Source organism: Dipodomys spectabilis, unplaced genomic scaffold (assembly GCF_019054845.1).
Source record: "Dipodomys spectabilis isolate Male_0828 unplaced genomic scaffold, ASM1905484v1 ptg000263l, whole genome shotgun sequence".
Taxonomy (NCBI): Eukaryota; Metazoa; Chordata; class Mammalia; order Rodentia; family Heteromyidae; genus Dipodomys; species Dipodomys spectabilis.
In genome coordinates this window covers 2281603-2300110 of record NW_024870940.1, presented here as the reverse complement: position 1 = coordinate 2300110, position 18508 = coordinate 2281603, and the positions used below count along the sequence as shown (strand labels likewise).

Here is an 18508-nt window from a genome sequence, read left to right as displayed (position 1 = left end):
AGCAGAGCTCAGGAAGGTGGAAAGTGAGGACAAAGCTCTGCTTCCTGTCCCCTCCCTGCCCCCTCTCCACCCTCTCTGGAGAGGTGTCTTCTTTTACATTTCCAGCCATTTCCCTTATCTGCAGGTTCAAGATCTCGCCCACCAGCCGCCCCGCATTTCTTCCCCCCACCTCCCGCACCAGTGCCAGCTGCCTGCACAATGGCCAGCCGACCCCACGACCTTGGGGCTCACAGAGCTGACAGGGTCCAAGTGGCATGTGGGTAGTTTAAGCGATCGGGCCCTGAAGCAGAGACCGTGGAAGGGTGTTGGGTGGGGATGGAGTGGAAACACAGGTCGTGGAGAGCAACCGGTGGGCAGGGCTTGGAAGAAGAGACACGGGTCCAGAGGACACCTGAGCTACCACAGTAGCCACGAACACAGGCTGGTGGCCAAGTTCTGGAGGAATGCCCAGGAGGAGGGCACTGCAATGGGAGGAGAGGGCCAGCTCCCTGCGCCCAGGCCCAGCGTCGGCCTGGCTCCTGCCCTGCCGCTCACTTCCTCTCCCAGTGCGCACGGAGTTCCTGGGCAGCCTTTGTTGTTGGCTGGCGTGGTGTGTCGGCTTTCCCTGTTGTTTACAACCTCCAGGTATTTGTAGACAGATCTTATCTCCTTCCCTCTTGGCCCAGTGCTGCATATTTTACTCTTTTAAACTGTTCCTGGGTCTGACCCCTGTTTTGTGTTTTCAGATGTCATACCATTAGGGCTATTTTAAGAGACTCAATAAACTAAATAAGGCCTGGCCTAAGTGAGAATGGCCTTGAAATAGAAAACAAAGTAAAACGTATTAATGTGGGCGTGTTTCTGCGCATGTGTGTATAACTGTGTGCATGAGGTCTGTGTGCGTGCATGTCTGTGTTACATGTGAATACTGTGCAGGTATGTGTGTGTATGCCTGTGTCCATTGTGCGTACCTCTGTGTGGACATGTCTGCCTGTGTGTGTGCGTGTGCATGGGTTTGTCTCTCTGTGCCTGCTCAGCTAGAGCACCTGGCCCCTGAGTACTCTCTGCCTTTGCTACTTCTCCCCCCTAAGCATTAGCCTGCATTTCTCCCAATTTTCCCAGGAATGAGCCCATACTAAATATAAAGAAAAGGAGAATGAAATGCAGGAAGTGGTAAGCACCCGCTGCCTGCCCTCTGCCGTACATGCCTTTCTCTGAGGTCTCTGGCCCTGGGAGAACAGCTCCATTACCATGTGGTTTTCCAAAGGGTCCAGCTCCAATTTGTCTTTGATTTTCTTGGCACAGTGCTGAGGAGGATGAGGTGGGGTCTCGGCGATGCAGGGGGAGGTGGGGGGGGTGGCAATGCGGGGTGGAGCAAGAGGTCCGTGTGATGATGGAAATCTACGTTTTGATTATTGGTCAAAATCATCAGACTTTGTACAACTAAAAGGAGTCACTTTCATTGCTTGAAGAAGATGACTCAGGAAGTTTGATCTTGCACAGGGAGAGTGCCCAGGTCCAGGCCAAGCCCGTGCCTGCTCTGCCTGCATGGTCACGTCAAGGTTGGAGGCCCAGCCCACAGGGAGTGTGGCGTGGAAGCACCTTCCCCACTGCTGGTGAATTGCACGGGCATTACACACTCTCAAGACGAACGCTGGCCTCCAACCAGCAAATGGAAAGTGGCTGTGCGGGGCTCTAGAAGGTGATCCCGCGAGGCGCAGAGACACACACACGTAATCAGCCCCAGCCACTCTGCAGGAAGAGACAGGAAGATTGGGATTTGAGGCCGGCTCGAGCAAAGTTAGCATGAGGCTTTACCAGAAAAACAAACAAAAATAAAGGAAAAAGAGATCAAGACTGAGCCTGGTGACTGAGCCACGGCCCTGGGCCTCCACCTCTGCTGTCATGATTCTTCTTCATTTTACCTGCTCTCCACGACAGATACTGGGAATACTTATTTAGTAATGATTGCTCTATTTATGTTTTAAAAATAAGTAGACAATGCTGGGTGTCAGTGACTCTTCACCTGTAACCCTAGGTACTCAGGAGGCTGAGATCTGAGGATTTCAGTTCAAAGCCAGCCTGGACAGGAAAGTCTTTGGGACTCTTATCTACAATTAACCACCAAAGAAGCCAGAAGTAGAGCTGTGACTGAGTTCAAGCCTAGAACCAGCACATACACACACACACATACACACACACACACACACACACACACACACACACACACACACACACACACAGAGAGAGAGAGAGAGAGAGAGAGAGGGGGGGGGTGGGCAAATCTCAGGAGATTTACAAGACTGCAAATCAGTATTCAGCGAAGTTACTTTATTCACTAGGATTGTTGGGGGAGGTGACGTTGGGTTGGGTTGGATTTGACCTTTGTCTTTTATGACAGTTCACTTTAGCAAGGCCCCTCAGTCCCTGTCTCTTGTGGTCCTCATACTGGACACAGGAGGGACACGGACCCTGGAAGGTCCTGGTGCTTGTGCTGCCCGCTGAGCAGCCTGGGCCGGGCTCCAAGGTACGGCTCCCATGGCTGGCTCAGGCTGCTTGCTCACAGTGAAGAAGCTTTCTGGGGTGACATTGGTCTTCAGTGTGGTCCCACCACAGCACCTGGCCCAGAGAGGGAGGTGAAGACCCAGCCCCCCAATGACATCGGGGTGCAGTGCCCCCGCGGACCCCCGTGAACCACACACTCTCCACTTATTTGGGTTGAAACGTGATGGAACGTGAACGCTTCACACCTGGAGTTCTTTCCGAACGCTTCACACCTGGAGTTCTTTCCTCCCGCCGACAAAGCTCCTGAGAATGGTCAAGGGAAGTAGGCGTGGCAGAAGCTTTTCAAAGTAACAGAGAAGAAATGGGCTGCAAAGTATGGAGTGATCCAAAGAATCCCAAAGAAGAAGCGGCAGCAAGCCAGGGACCTGGCCTGGGGCCCCTACACGGGACTCGGGAACTGACGCCTGGAATGTGCTGACCTGTTTACGTCCCAGCCAGACCCCACGCCCCGCTCAGCGCTGCCCCGCAGCCCTGGGCCACCGCGGCCTGCACACCGGGCCGACACTGCGGTGCCCACTCACCGCCTGGCACTTTTTTGTCTTTCCCGGAATATGGACTTGAGAAGGCGCTTCCCACCAGAGCTTGCTGGCTGCTCCTCTCCTCCTCCCTCCTCAGCCCTGCTGCCACAGTGCTCAGGCGCACTGCCAAGGACCCGCTCCATGCAGGGGGGGGGAGGTCGTCCCGAGACTCCAGCCTCCAGCCAGGGCCCTCCTGGCACTCGGGCACATCGAGCAGAGCTCCGTGCTGCACCCCTGACCAAAGACTCAGCAGCAAGTAAATCATGGAAATGAGCAAGAGTTCCAGCAGGCACAGATAGCCCAGGAGCTTCTGGAATCATCTGAACATGCCTTCGCCTTGAGTGGCTGGAAGCTGAAGGGAGAGAGAGGAGGGAGCCCTCCAGTTCTGCCCGCTGAGCCCACAGGGGCTAGGATGGGGTTCATGGCCACTGGCCTCAAGGAGAAAAATAATAGACCGGCAGGTTCTGCTCCAATAATAAAACTTGTCAGCAAGACTTGTGGTGCTCTGTTAGTTCAGTGGCTCTGATGGCCGTCCATAAATTGCCACGTGCAGAGACGGACTGTAAGATTCTGGAGAGTGCTTTTCTTGAGCTTTGAAAGGCTATGCCTGATTCTAAACAGAAGGAGGCAGGAATCCTTGAAACTGACTGGTAAGGTGTTTCCATATACTTGTTCAAAGCATGACATATCCCACACATCTAGCAACTCTTGAAATTAAACTGAGAAGAAAACAAAAGCTTTTAAGGAACCAGTTGTCATTTCTCCCAGTTTAAAGCCACAGGCCCTGCTTGTACTTTATCAATCATGAGCCAAAAGATAGCTGCGAAGGTCAGCGTCGTGGAAAGCGCCTGGCCTGGCTCGGCTGGGGTGTCACTCACTGATAGAGAACTTGCCTCCCAGGGTGCCAGGCCCCGGGTTCCATCCCCAGCACCTGAGTAAAAAAGCCAACCTGCCGAGGGTTAGTGTTCCTGCCTACGCCACCATGCTCCCTCCCCGGCCCGTGTGCCTGTTTTTATTAAAGCAAGGTCTGCATCCTGGTGACAGCACACTTCCCAGGTGCTGCAGCTTGACCCGGAAAATGGCGGCGGCAGCCCCTTCCCCTCCCCTTCCCCCGCCCCTCCCCTGCAGGTGGAAGGGCCTTCTTCTCAACAATGTCCTCCCTGCCCCCGGGAGGGTCGGCCCGCGTCCCCGCAGACCCCAGGAGGGACCCGAACACCCGGCCTGCCGAGCCACACGGTGCCTGGTCCACATCTGCAGGACAGTCCACCTCCACCACAGGTCAGCACAAGGACACCGCTGTGGACCAGCACTGCCCATGAAGGACTCCGCACCGCGTGCAGCCTCTGTGGACTACATGCGCGTACGCTCTTCTGCCTGCTGCCATAGGCGTGACCCAGTTACCCATGAGCGTCCTTGAACTAAATCAGGACATCTGGCATCCTCCGTGACTGCAGGAATGATGACACTGGAGACACTCTGCTGTCCTCCTGTCTCACCCCACGCTCCTGGACTCCACCATCAGAAATCCCTGAGCCCACTCAGCCTCACTTGGTGTGGGGGGGCCGCCTCGCACCTCTGTTGTAACTGCTGCCCTGGTGATTCTTGCACGAGCCTAAGAGCCACTCCTTGGAGGAGTGTGGACCCTCAGAACCCTCCTGGGCTATGGGGTGCAGTAGCTTTCCGTTGCCCGCACCTGTATTTTTATATGGCCCACCCATTTCCTGCCATCTATCAAGCTACTCTTAAAGGAGCAAGTAGAAATCCAATAAAGACCGAAGAGTGAGTTCCAAAGTGTTTTATCACGATTTTTGAAACACGAAAATTAAAAGCAATGGAAGGCCATTCAGAGCCAAGCTGTCATTGTCACTGAAGCGTGCAGACCCGGCTCAGGCTGGCTGGAGCAGACAACCCCCAGGGTTCCAGCTTTGACATGCTTCTTGCAGAGGTTGAAGAGTCTGAGGCATGCAGTCCAGATTTATGACTTTTTGAAAAGTTATTTGTGGATTCCCAAGGCGGCTATGTTCCCGTCACTCATGTGGCCATCAGGACTCAAACGATGCTTTTAAAATCCCAGTCTGGCCACAGCGAGCTCGGCTTGGCCTCTGCTGGGCATGGAGACGCGCGCGTGCGTGCACTCGGGGCCGTCATCTGGACATCCCTTCATCCTGAGCCGGCCGGCTCGAGACAAGGCTCGGCAGACTTTGGATTTCCCTTTCCACCGAAGTGAGAATGTGAAGACAAGGCCTCAGGCAGCGAGCCCTTCTCACCCAACCGACCTGAGAGTCTGTGTAGACCAGCAGTTCCTCGACCCGAGCCACGCCACCTGAGCACTGCCGTGGGAACCCACTGCTGGTGGCAGTGGTGAAGTGTGACCCCCCCCCTCCACTCCCTCCTCGGCCCTCACCCCATTTGTGTGCTCTGGGCCAAGTCTTCCGGATTTCTCTCATCTTGTTTCTGAAACATTGTAGTGTGGAAACAGAGGCGGATTATGTAAAGCACACTCACGGGCTTCCCAGCGCATGCTTTTACCGCTGGGATGGAAGGATTCCCTAAACCATCGGCACTGTTCTTACTGGCCCTCAGAGTCTCCGGCTGGACACGCCCTCCTCCCATCATCGACCTGTGAAATGATCTCCACACCCAGCTCTCTTACACACATGCAGCGGTGTGGGGCTGAGTTGCTACAGGCACAGAGACAGGTCCTCCCCACCCTCTTTCCAAGTCTGGACCCGAGGGAGCAGGGACTGCCCAGGGGTTCTGCCACCAAGGCTCTGCTCCCCTTTATTGAGCACTGTGACCTTCATATAGTGATTCTTTAAAGTTGTGCACACACACACACACACACACACACACACACACTACACACAACTTTAATGCCCCAGAGCTTCCGCGCCAGGCAGCTTTAGATGAGTTCATCAATATGTCCGTTGGTTGATGCATGAAAAAGATTCTTGGTCTTTTCCACTTCCTCCCGGAGCCCTGACTGGGGAGAGTCTGTGGCTGAAGCTCATGCTCTTCCTGGAGCCAGTCCTGACTTATGCTGGCATGTCGCTGAGCTTCAAGGGACAGGAAGAACAAAGATGTGACACGGTGTTATAGAATCTGGCAGATGAGGCTGTGAGAAGAGACGGATCAAAGCTTTCTGACGTTTCAAGCCTAGGTGGACTGAGACAACGAGAAAAGCAAGGAACAGGAGACAGAGCAAGAAAGCACGTGTATGTACTGAAGAAGTGGCGTCAGGCAGCAGTCGGGGATGGATGGCATAGGCGTGAATTCGCAGAAGCACTGTCACCTCTTGGCTAGTTTCATAGATCCGACTTGCAAGTCAGTGTCCTACAGCAAGGGGAGAAGGGAGAGGGAGAGAGACTGGCATCCTAGAAATAATCATTTGCCCTTTCCTAAACCACGAACAACCGGGCGCCTGCCTGCGTAGACACCTCCTGTGGGCAGAGCTGCGTGATGTGAGCCGACAGGCTGGCACGGCCACCAGCCGCTCCGTCCCTCTCCCCCACCTCAGGCCGGGCCTCGCTGTGCTTCCCACCAGCCGCTCACCCTTCCGGTCTCCGGCTAGAGAGGGAGCTGCCTGCAGCCCTCCCTCCTCCACCCACTGCCCGCCGCGGGTTCATGTCTGTGGACGTCCTCCTTTCTCCACTCCTGCTCCTCCATCACTGCAGTCCGCCTTGGCCACGGCCTCATCCTCCCAGTCTCTAGAGTCTTCCGTGCCCTCGCCCTCCGCCTGCAGCGCTGCAGCGGGCTCCTGCCGACAGCGTCCATCCGTATCACCTCTCGCCTCACTGACCCGGCTCTGCTCTTCCAACTCCGCTGGCAGAAGGCCAACCGTGAGACTCTCCCAGGGTTCCCATCCTCCCTGACCTCTGCCTTTTAAAAATCCCTTCCAGAGACTGCTGCCCTGACTTCTCACCAGAGAGTAAGTTCTGCTTCCCAAGCTGCAGTGGGAGCGTTCCTCGACGCAGTACTGTGTGGTCACCAATGAACCCATCCGGTTCAACCAAGAACAGCCACCCACCCGTGCCAGGCGCCGGGGAACAGCACTGAGCAAGTCGGCTCCCCCCATGGGTCCTAACAGGAGAAGCATTGAACTTGCAGCGCAAGGAGAGACAGGTGCCAGAAGCGGCGCTGGTGGTCAGGCTGGACACATAGGGCGGGCCTGGCCGAGAAGGTCACAGCTGAGGACAGACTTACAGTGTGACAGGAAGGAAGGGCATCCCAGGCAGAGTGCGAGGGGCCAGGCCGGAGCCCAGGCAGAGCGCGGGGGCCAGGCCAGAGCCCAGGCAGAGCGCGGGGGCCAGGCCGGAGCCCAGGCAGAGCGCGGGGGCCAGGCCGGAGCCCAGGCAGAGCGCGGGGGCCAGGCTGGAGCCCAGGCAGAGTGAGGGGGCCAGGCCGGAGCCCAAGGCAGGCCTGTGCCCTGCGTGGCCAGGCGCGGCGGCGGCCAGCCGTGGGACAGAGCCCACCTCCAGGGCCTCAGTGTTTGCTGAGTGCAGCGAGCCTGCAGCACTCCAGACAGAGAGGAGACACGATGTGATGTAAAGCTCCTCACTGTGTGGAACACAGCCTCTGAGGTCCGAGAGCTGGGGAGGCTGGGAAGGGAGACCAGGCCTGAGGCCTTCAGTGTGTGTGACGTGGCGAGGCCCGGTCCTCGTGCACTGTGAAGATGAGGCTGCCGGGGTCAAGAAGGGTGACAAGGGATATGGGAGAAAGGGAGGTGTCACGAGTGACCTCGGGGTGTGGCCTGGGCCTCTAGAAGGGTGGGACTCCCCAAAACTGAGGTGGAGAGAGGGGCTGCGGGCAGACAGGCCCCGGGGAGGAGAGGGGATCAACCCCCACGCGGCCGAGATTCTGGAACATAAAAGGTGGGCATCATCCACACGCAGAGGCTTCTGAGGCCCCGAGATGGGGGCGGGAGGGAGAGGAGAACGGAAAGCACAAAAAAAAAGGGCGGATCCAGTGCACTCCGGCATTAACAGGTCTGGGGGAGAGCAAAGCAGCTGAGGAGAAGTGAGTGAAGGAGAGGAAGCAGGGAGGGCTGGGCAAGGCAGATGATTCACAGAGGAAGGATGGCGGGGTCTGCTACCGAGGGGACCCCGCATCCCAGCAGGCTGAGCACCCCGCGGTGGGTGCACCGCCGCGGTGGGAGGGCAGCTCGTGGGCATTGCTGACTCCTTACCAGTCAGGAAGATCCGCAGTATCTCCTGTTTCTCATCCAAGGTGAACTGATCACAGCACCACGTTTTCTGTGCCACTCAAAAGAACGCAGCCATGGCACCCCAGCCCTCTGCACCCTCCCCGAGATGCTCACCCCTGTGTGGTGTTAAATTGTGCGTCTTAGAACCCGAGGTATGACTTTGTTTCATGACGGGCAGCTTGGGGATTCTCATCTTCGCTTCCAGTGAGGAGCAGAGGCTGGGACCTGGGGACCTCACCCCGACTCAAAGCCTGACATTTGCTGTGCCTGACTCGCGCGTGATCTTGACCACCGCGCGGTGGTCAGCCCTTCCCCTGGAAGTCTGCTGCAAGCATTCTGTAGAGAAAGGCCTGTGCTTCGTCCACGTAGGGCCCGGGGGCTGCGGTGACCCCCGCCCGGAGGAGTGTCCGTCACTAACTGAAACCCAGCACTGGCTAAGTCAACCATCAACTCCCGTGGGGCTCAGCTTCTCGGTCGTGGGTAAATAGCCAGGATTCCTTGGCGCCAGAAGCGTGGGGAATTCTGCTCTGCTTTAGCTTTGTCAACAACATGGTCTGCCGTGCCCAACTTCCAGGTGAATCGATGGGAAGGGTGCCAGCCAAACCCTAGCAAAGCAGTAGCTCCTCTGCCAAGGATAAGTGCACACGTAGGTGGCATTTTCCACGACAAAGCCAGTGTTCCTCCCTCAGCTGACTCTTCAGTCTTCATCCGCTATCGATGAGGGTTGAACCAAGAACACAGAGCCAGTGGCCCCTTGATTCCTCTGTGCCTGTGAGCACACATGTATATGGAAGATCGTTTGTGTCACCTTCCCAGGAAACAGAGAACTACTAAACACCAGCTGGAGTTCACCCACTGCCCTGGCTTCTCTTCTGCACCGCACTTGCTTTGGAGGCCACTTGGGCCTAGAGTGCTACTCAGCTCACTTGGTCCAGTTCCTTTTTTCTTTTTTGGCAGGGGAACTTGAAAGTCCTCAAGCCCTTTTTGCTTTTTTTTTTTCCTTAGTAAGTTCTCACATTTTTGCCCACGCTGGCCTAGACTACAGTTGTCCGGTTTACACTTCCTAACCAGCTGGGGTGCCAGGGGTGTGACATCATGCCTGGCTCTTTATTGGTTGAGATGAGATCTTGAGAACTTTTTGCTGACTGGCCTCCATGCTCACAATGTCCAGCTCCTGAATAGTTAGGATTACAGGCATGAGCCGCTCTGCACATGGCCTCCACGACTCTTTACAAGACCTCAGGTTCTGCAGGAAAACAGCTGTGCTTGTGAAGACTGCACATGCTCTTCCAGTATGTGACTGTGATCATTGGGAACTGCTGGCCGGGTGAATAAATGGTGTATGGTCAGGGGAGGAGGGTTCACTGCTTAAGTCTGTCAGTCTTTCTAGTTTATAAATGTGTCCTTCAGATGCCCTTTGAACGGATTATAGCTCCTCACAGGGTCTCTTGTCTGAATGAGAGCTGTGGTTTATTTTTCCTTTTCACTCTTTGTAGCTGGAAACTCACAAGACGGTGTGGGTGAACCTGGTTATCTCCGAGATCCTTGATGGGGTGACAACAGGAGCAACGTGCCGCGATGGCCCCCGCGCCAGCCGGCAGCGCCTGACCCCCACCCTCCGCCTGTCTGCGTGCCTGGCTCCCAGTCTGTGTGTGTGTGTGTGTGTCACAGTGCACAATGAAGGTGAAGCTAGAGCAGATTGCTGTGAGTTGCTGTCACAAAGAGCACCGAGAAGGCTGTGGAAATGCTGAACACAGGTTTGCATTGGAATCCATGCACTCAAGCTTTGCGCCTCCATCTGGAAGGAACCCCAGGCATCAGGCCTGAGAGGCACAGAAGAGGCACCCCCTGATGCACCCCAGCCTCCCCAGCTGCCCAGTGTGAGGTTTGCGTTTGTGTGGTTTGCATCCTTAGTTACAACTAACTGAAAAATGTACCAGTAGGGGTGGGGGGAATGATGTGCATTGGAAGGAAAGTGGATGGACCAAAGTCAGGCTTCTGAGACAAGGTCACAGCCCTCAGTAGCCAGGCAGCTTTGTCCTGTGTGCTTCCAAACGCTCAGAGGGGCTGGGGGGGAGGGGCGCAGGGCTGCATTGGTAACCACGTTCTTAGACAGTTCTCCCCATCACTGAGGACCTGGGACAGGACACTTCTGGAACTGAGATGATGAGTCTGGGACCTCTGGGCAGGCATCCTGTTCTTAAGGCCTTCCTGTACTGGAAGGTCAGTAGTAAGCAAGTCGTGTATCCCATTGTCTTTGTAGGAGAAAGATGCCCGTCAGCCAGGCATCGGTGGCTCAGGCCTGGAATCCTATCTACTCAGGAGGCTGAGATCTGAGGATTGTGGCTCAAAGCCCCAGTAGGAAAGTACATGAGACTTATCTCCAAAATTAACTCCCCCCACCCAAAAAAAAGGAAGCCAAAATGGAGCTGTGGCTCAAGTGGTTTAGCTTTGATTTAAAAAAAAAAACTCAGGGATAGTGCCCAGGCCCTGAGTTCAAACCCTGAACTGGCACCAAAAAAAAAAAAAAAAAAAAGTGCCAGGTGTAGTTTCTGTGACTGTGAGCTCCTCACACATACATATGTATGCAATGAACTCTTAGATTCCTGGTTTAGTATTCACAATCCTGGTCTTCAATTAAGTCTCCCTACTGTTCCTCAGGTCAACCAGATGACCACACCTCTGTAAGACTAAAAGAGACAGCAGCTTTGCACTGTTGCTCGAATGCTGCCCTTTTGTCCTAACAATGAAACATCCTCTAGATACCTCTCTCTCCCAGTGTGCTGGTTGGGGAATGGCTGCAGGAATTCTCCTTCAGGGTTGCCTTGCTCTCCCTTTGCCCATCTAGACTTTGGAGCGATTTGCAACACTGCTTAGCTCCTGTCAGAGTGCCCTGGAGGCCCCTGGGCTGAACCACCCTCCCTCAGACACCGAGTACCATGGCATGTGCAGAGCCTCTGATCGCACGCACTGCTGCGGTCATTCAAGCTGCCTAAACACGATGTGCAGCACACACCGCACTGCTGATGGCTTTAACACCTCGTTTTAAAACCTACAACAAGTCAAGAGTAACCCATTTTGCCTGTAAATTTGTTTTCTTAGGAATGTTATTCATGGCCATCTTGGAAAACATTTGTTATATCATTGGACTCTCCCATCTCCATAGGTCTTAAGAATTTAACATTCTTCCAAGCATGGGCAACTTCCGTGGTTTGGACACAGAGTTACCCAAAAACGGCTCATGTGTGGAAAACGCAGCCCCCAGCCAGTGACCTTGGAGATGATTGGCTCATGAGCATTCTGACTTCACCAATGGATTATTAATCTCTTGATGAATTCGCAGCTGAGTGTACTATTAAAGAAAGAGTGGGGGTCTGGTTGGAGGACAGAGACCACTGTGGTGTCTATGATATACTGACCCCTCTCCTCTTGCTCTCTGCTTCCTGGCCTTCATGATGAGCAGCTTTGCTCCTCTCCACCAATGCTCTGTTACCACAAGTCCGTAGCAATGAGGCCAGTGGACCACAGAACGCACACTCTAAACTGGAGATTGAAATTAATCTTTCCTCCACTAAATGGTCTGTCAGAGGTACTTTATCACGGCTGGGAGGCCTGCTCCTCTCTCCGCAAAGGAAGGAACAAGGAACTTGCTCTCTGTGAAGAGTGAGGCGTCCGTGCCCGTGTGACCTCCCTCTGTCTGCCCCGCAGGTCTGCCGACGTGAGCGCCAACTCTCCGCCGGCCAGTACCAGGGAACCCTCTTTGCTGACCAGCCCTTGATGTTCATCACCCCGGCCAGCAGCCCCCCCAGAGCCAAGCTGTGCGAGCTGGTGCTCCTGAGCGGAGGCCACGTCAGCCCAACCTCCCAGCAGGCCGTCATCGTCATCGGACCCTACACTGGAAAGAAGAAAGCCACCGTCAAGTATCTGTCAGAAAAATGGGTCTTAGGTAAGAACACGGGCAGTGGGAATCCAAGAGGGAGGGACAGGGGAGACATGGCCATCGGGAATTGGCTAGAAAGCCATTGCTTGGTGGGCACACTAGTTAGGGCAGGCTTCACAAGAGGGACATCCGGCGCCCCTGCCCTCCTTCCACAGGGCCTAGCGGTAATAGTCAGTGACTGTCCTGGTGACCTCCCCCTTCCTTGTCAGCTGAGGTGAACGTGCAGTAGTACCTGGTTTACACGTCCCTGCTCCCTGATTGCATACAGTTACCCCTCACCTCCCAGCAGCGAGCAGTGTGACAGCAGCCCACGGAGAACAGCGATGTGTTCTCCAGGGAGGAGAAGCCAGGATGCCGCAGTTGCTGCCCTTCCAGCGCTCTCCTCCCACGCGGCGGTGACAGGAGGCTATCGCCACCCACGTCACCCAGCCCCCAGGCCTGCAGGGAGCAGCCAGGGATGTGCATCCAGTGAGCACGCGCAGCCAGGGACAGCAGCCTTTGTGCCAGGCTGGCCATCCCGAGGTGGATACGCTCCACTGCTCCCTCCAAAGGTTCTGTTGTTCGTGCTGTTAGCTACGTTGTAAGGGTTTCAGTGTGCACGGTATAAGAGCGACACCTTGAAAATGAAAACAGACCATAATACTTCATCACACGGATAATCATCACATCACCTGCTCCATAGATGGTGCTCTTGGGCCATTGCAAAAATGTCTTTGTTTGGTTTTTTTTTTTTTTTTTTTTGCAAAATAGGTGTTTGTTAGGAGTAAGCACCGCATGCAGCAGCCAGTCAGTGTCTCGCGGTTCTGGAGGCTGCAAGTCCAGGACCAGGTGGTCACAGGGTAGGCTCACCCAGAGCCTCCCTCTGCCTGCCGGTGGTGCCTTCTCCTAGTGGTCTTCCCTCGTGTCCGCACTCCCTCTCCAAGACAAAGCCCGCCCTCAAGGCCTCATTTTACCCTGCAGCGGCCTCGAAAGTCCATGTGCACAAATGCAACCACAGAGTGCGGTGCCAGGGGCTTGAACACAGGACTGGTAAGTGACACAGTCCAGCCCTGGCCACGCCTGCTCCAGCATCACCCCGTGACCAAGAGCCTCACCTGGATTCTTCAGCACTGGTTCTTTCTCTCCGTCCATCTCCGTCTCTGCTCCGTCTCTCTCTTCCCTTTCCTCCTTCTCCTGACCTGCTCCCTCTCCTCCTGCTCCTTTTCAGTCCACCTAACGTAGGCTTTGTCCCTGTCTCTCAATCCCAAATGTGTGGCTTTTTTCACCCATTTCCAGACACTATCCTTTAACAGGTGATCGATGCCACATTTATGCAGAGGCACATGCCTTTTGTGAATATCTGTAAATGATTGATGCTCATTGCGACGCACTTTTCAAGTGTGGTAGTCAAGTCGGTTTTTACTGCCTGGTACAGAGCAAGTTATCTTTTTCCTGGAAACTAACTTAAAAACAAACCCCTTCTAACTACATTCCAAAAGCCAAGAGGTTGTTTACTCTTTCCTAAATTCCAAGAATCTGACCCTCAAACATCCTATGTTCTGAAAACAGAGCTTCTTGTTTTGTTTTCTAGAGAAGCGTACGTATCAAAATGGCACTAACGACAGATCGCAATCGTGCTTTGGACATGTCTCATCCAGCTGATTCATATCCACAGTGATCTCACACGGAGGTCCCGGCCGGGTCTGCACCGCTCTGTTCCCCGGTAATGGCGGCAGGCTTCCCGTGCCCCTGTCCCCACCCCCACCCCTCACCCCCTTCCGTCCAGTCGCTCGCTCAGTTCTTCCAGTTGCTTGGCTGGGCCTCTGTCTCGCTGGTGGGCTTCGGGTGAAGTCTGTCTACACAACACCCAGGCTTAGCTTGCACAGCCTGTGGGGGTGGGCTGTGAGCGCCAGTTTCAGTTTCTTTTCTCCCCATAATGCACATCCTGTTTAGGCTTTTCATTGATTAGGCCTCTGCGTGGGCCTTGGCAGCATCCGGGTATTGTGTGGCTGCCGCCCTGGCCCTGTCCGTGCAGCCCCTCCCCACCCCCGGCCCCGTTGTGTTCGTGTTTTTGCTTTCTGCATTGAATCACAAAGCAGTAGCCCCCCGCTGTGTGCCACAGCACAAGTACGATTGCTCTGTGTTCATGTTTTCAGGCACAGACCTACAGAGCGTGCCACACAGCCCTGCTGTCCCCCGCCCCAGCTTATAATCCACCCTGCTTTCCTTGCGTGCTGCTCCAGGGAGATGGCGGCTGTGGGGTATCGCAGGCCGCCTGCTCCTCGTACGTCATCCTCCTGACCCTCACAGACCTACGTGTGTCCTTAAACATTTCTCTAGAGATGTGTTACTTTCGCAGTGTTGTAGCATTTATTGATAGGAAGATGCCAAACTGCTTGAAAGCATCAATTTGAAAGAAAAATGATTGTGTTGTGGTCATAGATGAAAATACTTCTCAGAATTCATCAATTAAATTTATTCCAACTTCAATAATGGTGGTAGTGAAAGGGCAAATCTCTAAGAGTCTCAAGAGTAGTTTAGATAAAATAGCCACTTAAAATTCTTAAAAGTAAGCCAGACACAGGTGCTAGCACCTGCAATTTTATCTATTCAGGAAGGATGAGATCAGAAGGATCTTAGTTCCAGCCCAGGCATATACATGAGACTCATTCTCAAGCAATAAGTGGGCACTGCAGTATACACATCTCATCAGAACTACAACAGGAAGTCTAAAAAGGTGTACCACAGTCCAGTCACATGCTAGGATGGATAGACGAGGAGAGAGGAGTGAGACCTTATCTTAAAAGTAACCATTGCATAGAAATGATGAGGGGTGTGGTTCAGCGACTGAGTTCACACCTGGCAATGCAGCCCTTAAGTTCAAAGCCCAGCATCGCCAAAAAGAAAAGTGTTTAATAATATTATTTTCTTTAAATAGTTGTGCAGAGTAGTTACCATTCAACAAAGCGGTTGGTGAACACAGTGCATCACTCTCCAGTACCCTCCTAAACCACCTTTCCCTCACTTTCTTATATTTTGTGGGATACGTATTGAGTTTTTACTACGTTCTCTTCGTCCCCTTCTCAAGAAATGTTTTAGAAATAGCTCATGACATCACTTCCAGATTAGATTTGAAAGTTACCCTCCAACATGAGAACTCTGGGGTTTAAAGGTTTATTTATCTCTATGTATTATAGTTTATGAGGTTCGTGTGTGTGTGTGCGCGCGCACGCGCACACGCACGTGTATGCAAGAGAAAAGAGGGCACCAAAGTACAGTCTGTCTTTTCCCAGAACTGCTAACATCCTACTATTCACACCTATCTGTTAAGCATATTACTCCTGTACTGTCTGTATCACAAAAACAAACAGAAACACCCAACATTTACAAATTAAGTGGTACTCCACAGACTTCGCCCTGGTCCGCTGGGCGTGACCCTGGGTGACCCTGGTGTGTCTTCCCTGCCTGTGAACGGAAGGGGGAGACACAGAGTCACACAGGGCCACGGCACCAGCCACTGCAGCCCTGCACAGAGCACGTGGTGCCCGCCAGGCCACCTTACAGCAAGGTCACTTGGACAGCCACCATATTGTTCCTTGCTCCTCCCCAGAGCCTGCTTTCCCTGAAACACCACTGTGCTTGGGCCAAGATTATTCATGAATCATTCACCCAGGAGGAGAAATGGGGATTTTGGAGCCAGAACATGCTTATGGGCACTAGAATATGGATGGAAATAAACAGGAAAACAAAAATCAGATTCCCAGCACCAGCAACTACTTGTTTTCAGTAATCCACAGACCATTTGAAAGCATTTTTGTGGGGTTTTTTTTGTTTTGCCCTTTGTTAAAAGTTTTATTTTTATCTTTAAGTAGTTATGCAAAAGAATTACCATTTACCCAAGTAGCATATGAGTAAAATGGGTCTGATCAATGTCACTCCTTACATCGTTTACCCCGTCCCTCCCAGCCCAACCCCTTCTCTCAATTTCCTTAATTTTGCAGAATATGCACTGCATTTTTTTTTTTTTGTCGGTCTGGGCGCTGTCCCTCAGCTCTTTAGCTCAAGGCCAGCACTCTACCACTTGTGCTACAGCGCTACTTCCCGTTTTCTGGTAGTTTATTGGAGATAAGCGTTTCACAGACTGTTCTGCCTAAGCTGGCTTTGAACCATGATCCTCAGATCTCAGGCCTTCTGAGTAGCTAGGATTACAGGCATGAGCCACCAGTGCCCAGCTATGCATTGCATTTATGACTGCATTTCCTCCCCTCTTTCTCTCATTATTTGTCTACCCTCCTCCCCTGAGCCTCCCCCAACCCCCTTTCAAGTACCCATTTCCTGGTATTTACTATGTTGGACTGTGAGTTAGCCTTTCTAAGGAATTATATCATTTGAGTTCTCCCCTCAATCTACCATATTTCCATTAATACACTTGAATACCATCCTGAAGTATATATTTATATTTGTATATATAATTTTAACTTGCATATATGAGAAAAAATATGATGTAACCTTTGTTTTTCTGGGCTTGACATACTTCACTTAACATAATTTTTTCCAGGTCTTTTCATTTCTTTGCAATGTCCTTCTTTCTAATGGCTGAGTAAATTCCATTTGGGTACATATAGCACATATTCTTAATCCATTCGTCCATTGAGGGGCATCTGGGCTGATTCCATAGCTTGACTATGGTGAAAAGTGCTGCAGTGAACACGGTTGTGCTGGTGGCTTTACTGTGTGTCCTGGTGTGTAATCTTTTGGATAAATGCCCTAGGGTGGAATTGCTGGTTCATAGGGTAGTTCTATGTTTAGGGTTTTTGCGGGAATCCCCATACTGCTGAAATCATTTCTAATGGTCAGACTTCCCTCTGCAGTGATGTGTAGCATTCCCATTTAACATGTTGAGCAATTCAGAGCTGTGCCCAGGGTGAGGAAGGGGTCCTGGTGGAGCTGAGTCTGTGACATGGCACTGTGGTCATTTCAGATGTCCCTCCCCTTTGGTGCTACGTTTGGCCTTTCTCACCAGACCACTTCCATTGTCTGTGCTACATTCAAGAGATAAGACATACATTTATGCCTTTGTGTGAATTAGTGAAATATTCTCAGTAGTGTTGCCAAAATGATTTCCTTATAACCTAGAAAGAGTATTTGATTTGACTTTTTCCCCACAATGTCAATGGCTTCAGGAAAAACATCTGTGATAGCAGGAGGCCGTCTCAGAACAGTGTAAGTTGTTCACTACTCCCCCGTGACTGACCAGAGAAGTGAGTTAATTGTGGTGTTGTAGAACAGGGCTACTAGAGGCTGTGGTAAAGTGGCTGTGGGAGGTTTAGTCAAGAGAATCTCAAGCATTGTCTGCTGGATAAGGAACTAGTCTCGCAGCTTGCAGTAGGGAAAGCAGCGGAAAAACCAGAGGGTTGGGGAGCAGATCTGCCCTCAGCCTGCTCTTCTGTCCCTAGTCTGCTACTTTAATCTCACCATGGAATCTAATCCCAGAGCCCTGGAATTACCAAGATGTCAGAATGAAAACTGGTGGGGTTTTATCATTTCAGTGTCTAATATTCATAGGCTTGTTTTAAATTATGCGTGTATGCATATGTGTAATACGTGGTATTTTAACTTTAGTTTGGGAAAGATATGGAAACCATAGGTTCGGAAGTTGAGCGAGTGCTGAAGCTCTCCATAAACGATATCCACTGCTCACCCGGTGGTCCATGGATGACCGTCTGAATTTTCATAACTTGCCAGGTCCATCTTCTCGACTCAACACCAACAAAGCCCAATTTGAGCAATGTGAATTGTGTTGGATAAGTGAAGGTTAAAACACACAGGAAAGTCCAAAGAGAAACCAAAAAGCGAAATGCCTCACCCTGCGTCCTCACCAGCCTCCCATGGCTTCCTCAGACCACGCCTAGAGCAGCAACTGATCACAAGACCAGCAGCCGCAGCCTCGTGGCAACATTTCCTCTCCATCGGAAATCTGGTGGTCGGGTTTGGAAGGCAAAGTGGCCATGTTGGTGCTACCATGAAGAATGAGGGTTGTAACAGGTCCCTTCCTCAAGCCGTGCTAGACTGGTCTGAAGCAGACTCCTCTGACGCAGCTCTGGGCTTAGGCATGAGTGCCCGGTGTTCGGCAACAGGTAGTGTCCTGTGACTGGGAGATACAGAGGAACTCCCAGCTCGGCCTCCAAACAGGCGCTGCGTCTAGCCTGTCTGTGCTGTTGAACTTAATCATGGACTCTAATCAACTCTTTAGGTGATGACAGTTTCTTGTGGCATTGGGATTGTAGACTTTAGCTCTGTGGTGGTGGTGGTGTAGACTTTAGT

At 52.6% G+C, this 18508-nt stretch overlaps 1 protein-coding gene across 1 annotated transcript in view; it reads left to right on the top strand.

Annotated features, from left to right (window-relative positions):
* The window catches only part of Mcph1 (microcephalin 1), a 151436-nt gene that overhangs the window by 124713 nt on the left and 8215 nt on the right, over positions 1-18508 (top strand). The window contains exon 13 of the mRNA XM_042699854.1: positions 11974-12211. Within this exon, the coding sequence (XP_042555788.1) occupies positions 11974-12211 (238 nt within the window). The remainder of the gene's footprint in view (positions 1-11973; positions 12212-18508) is intronic.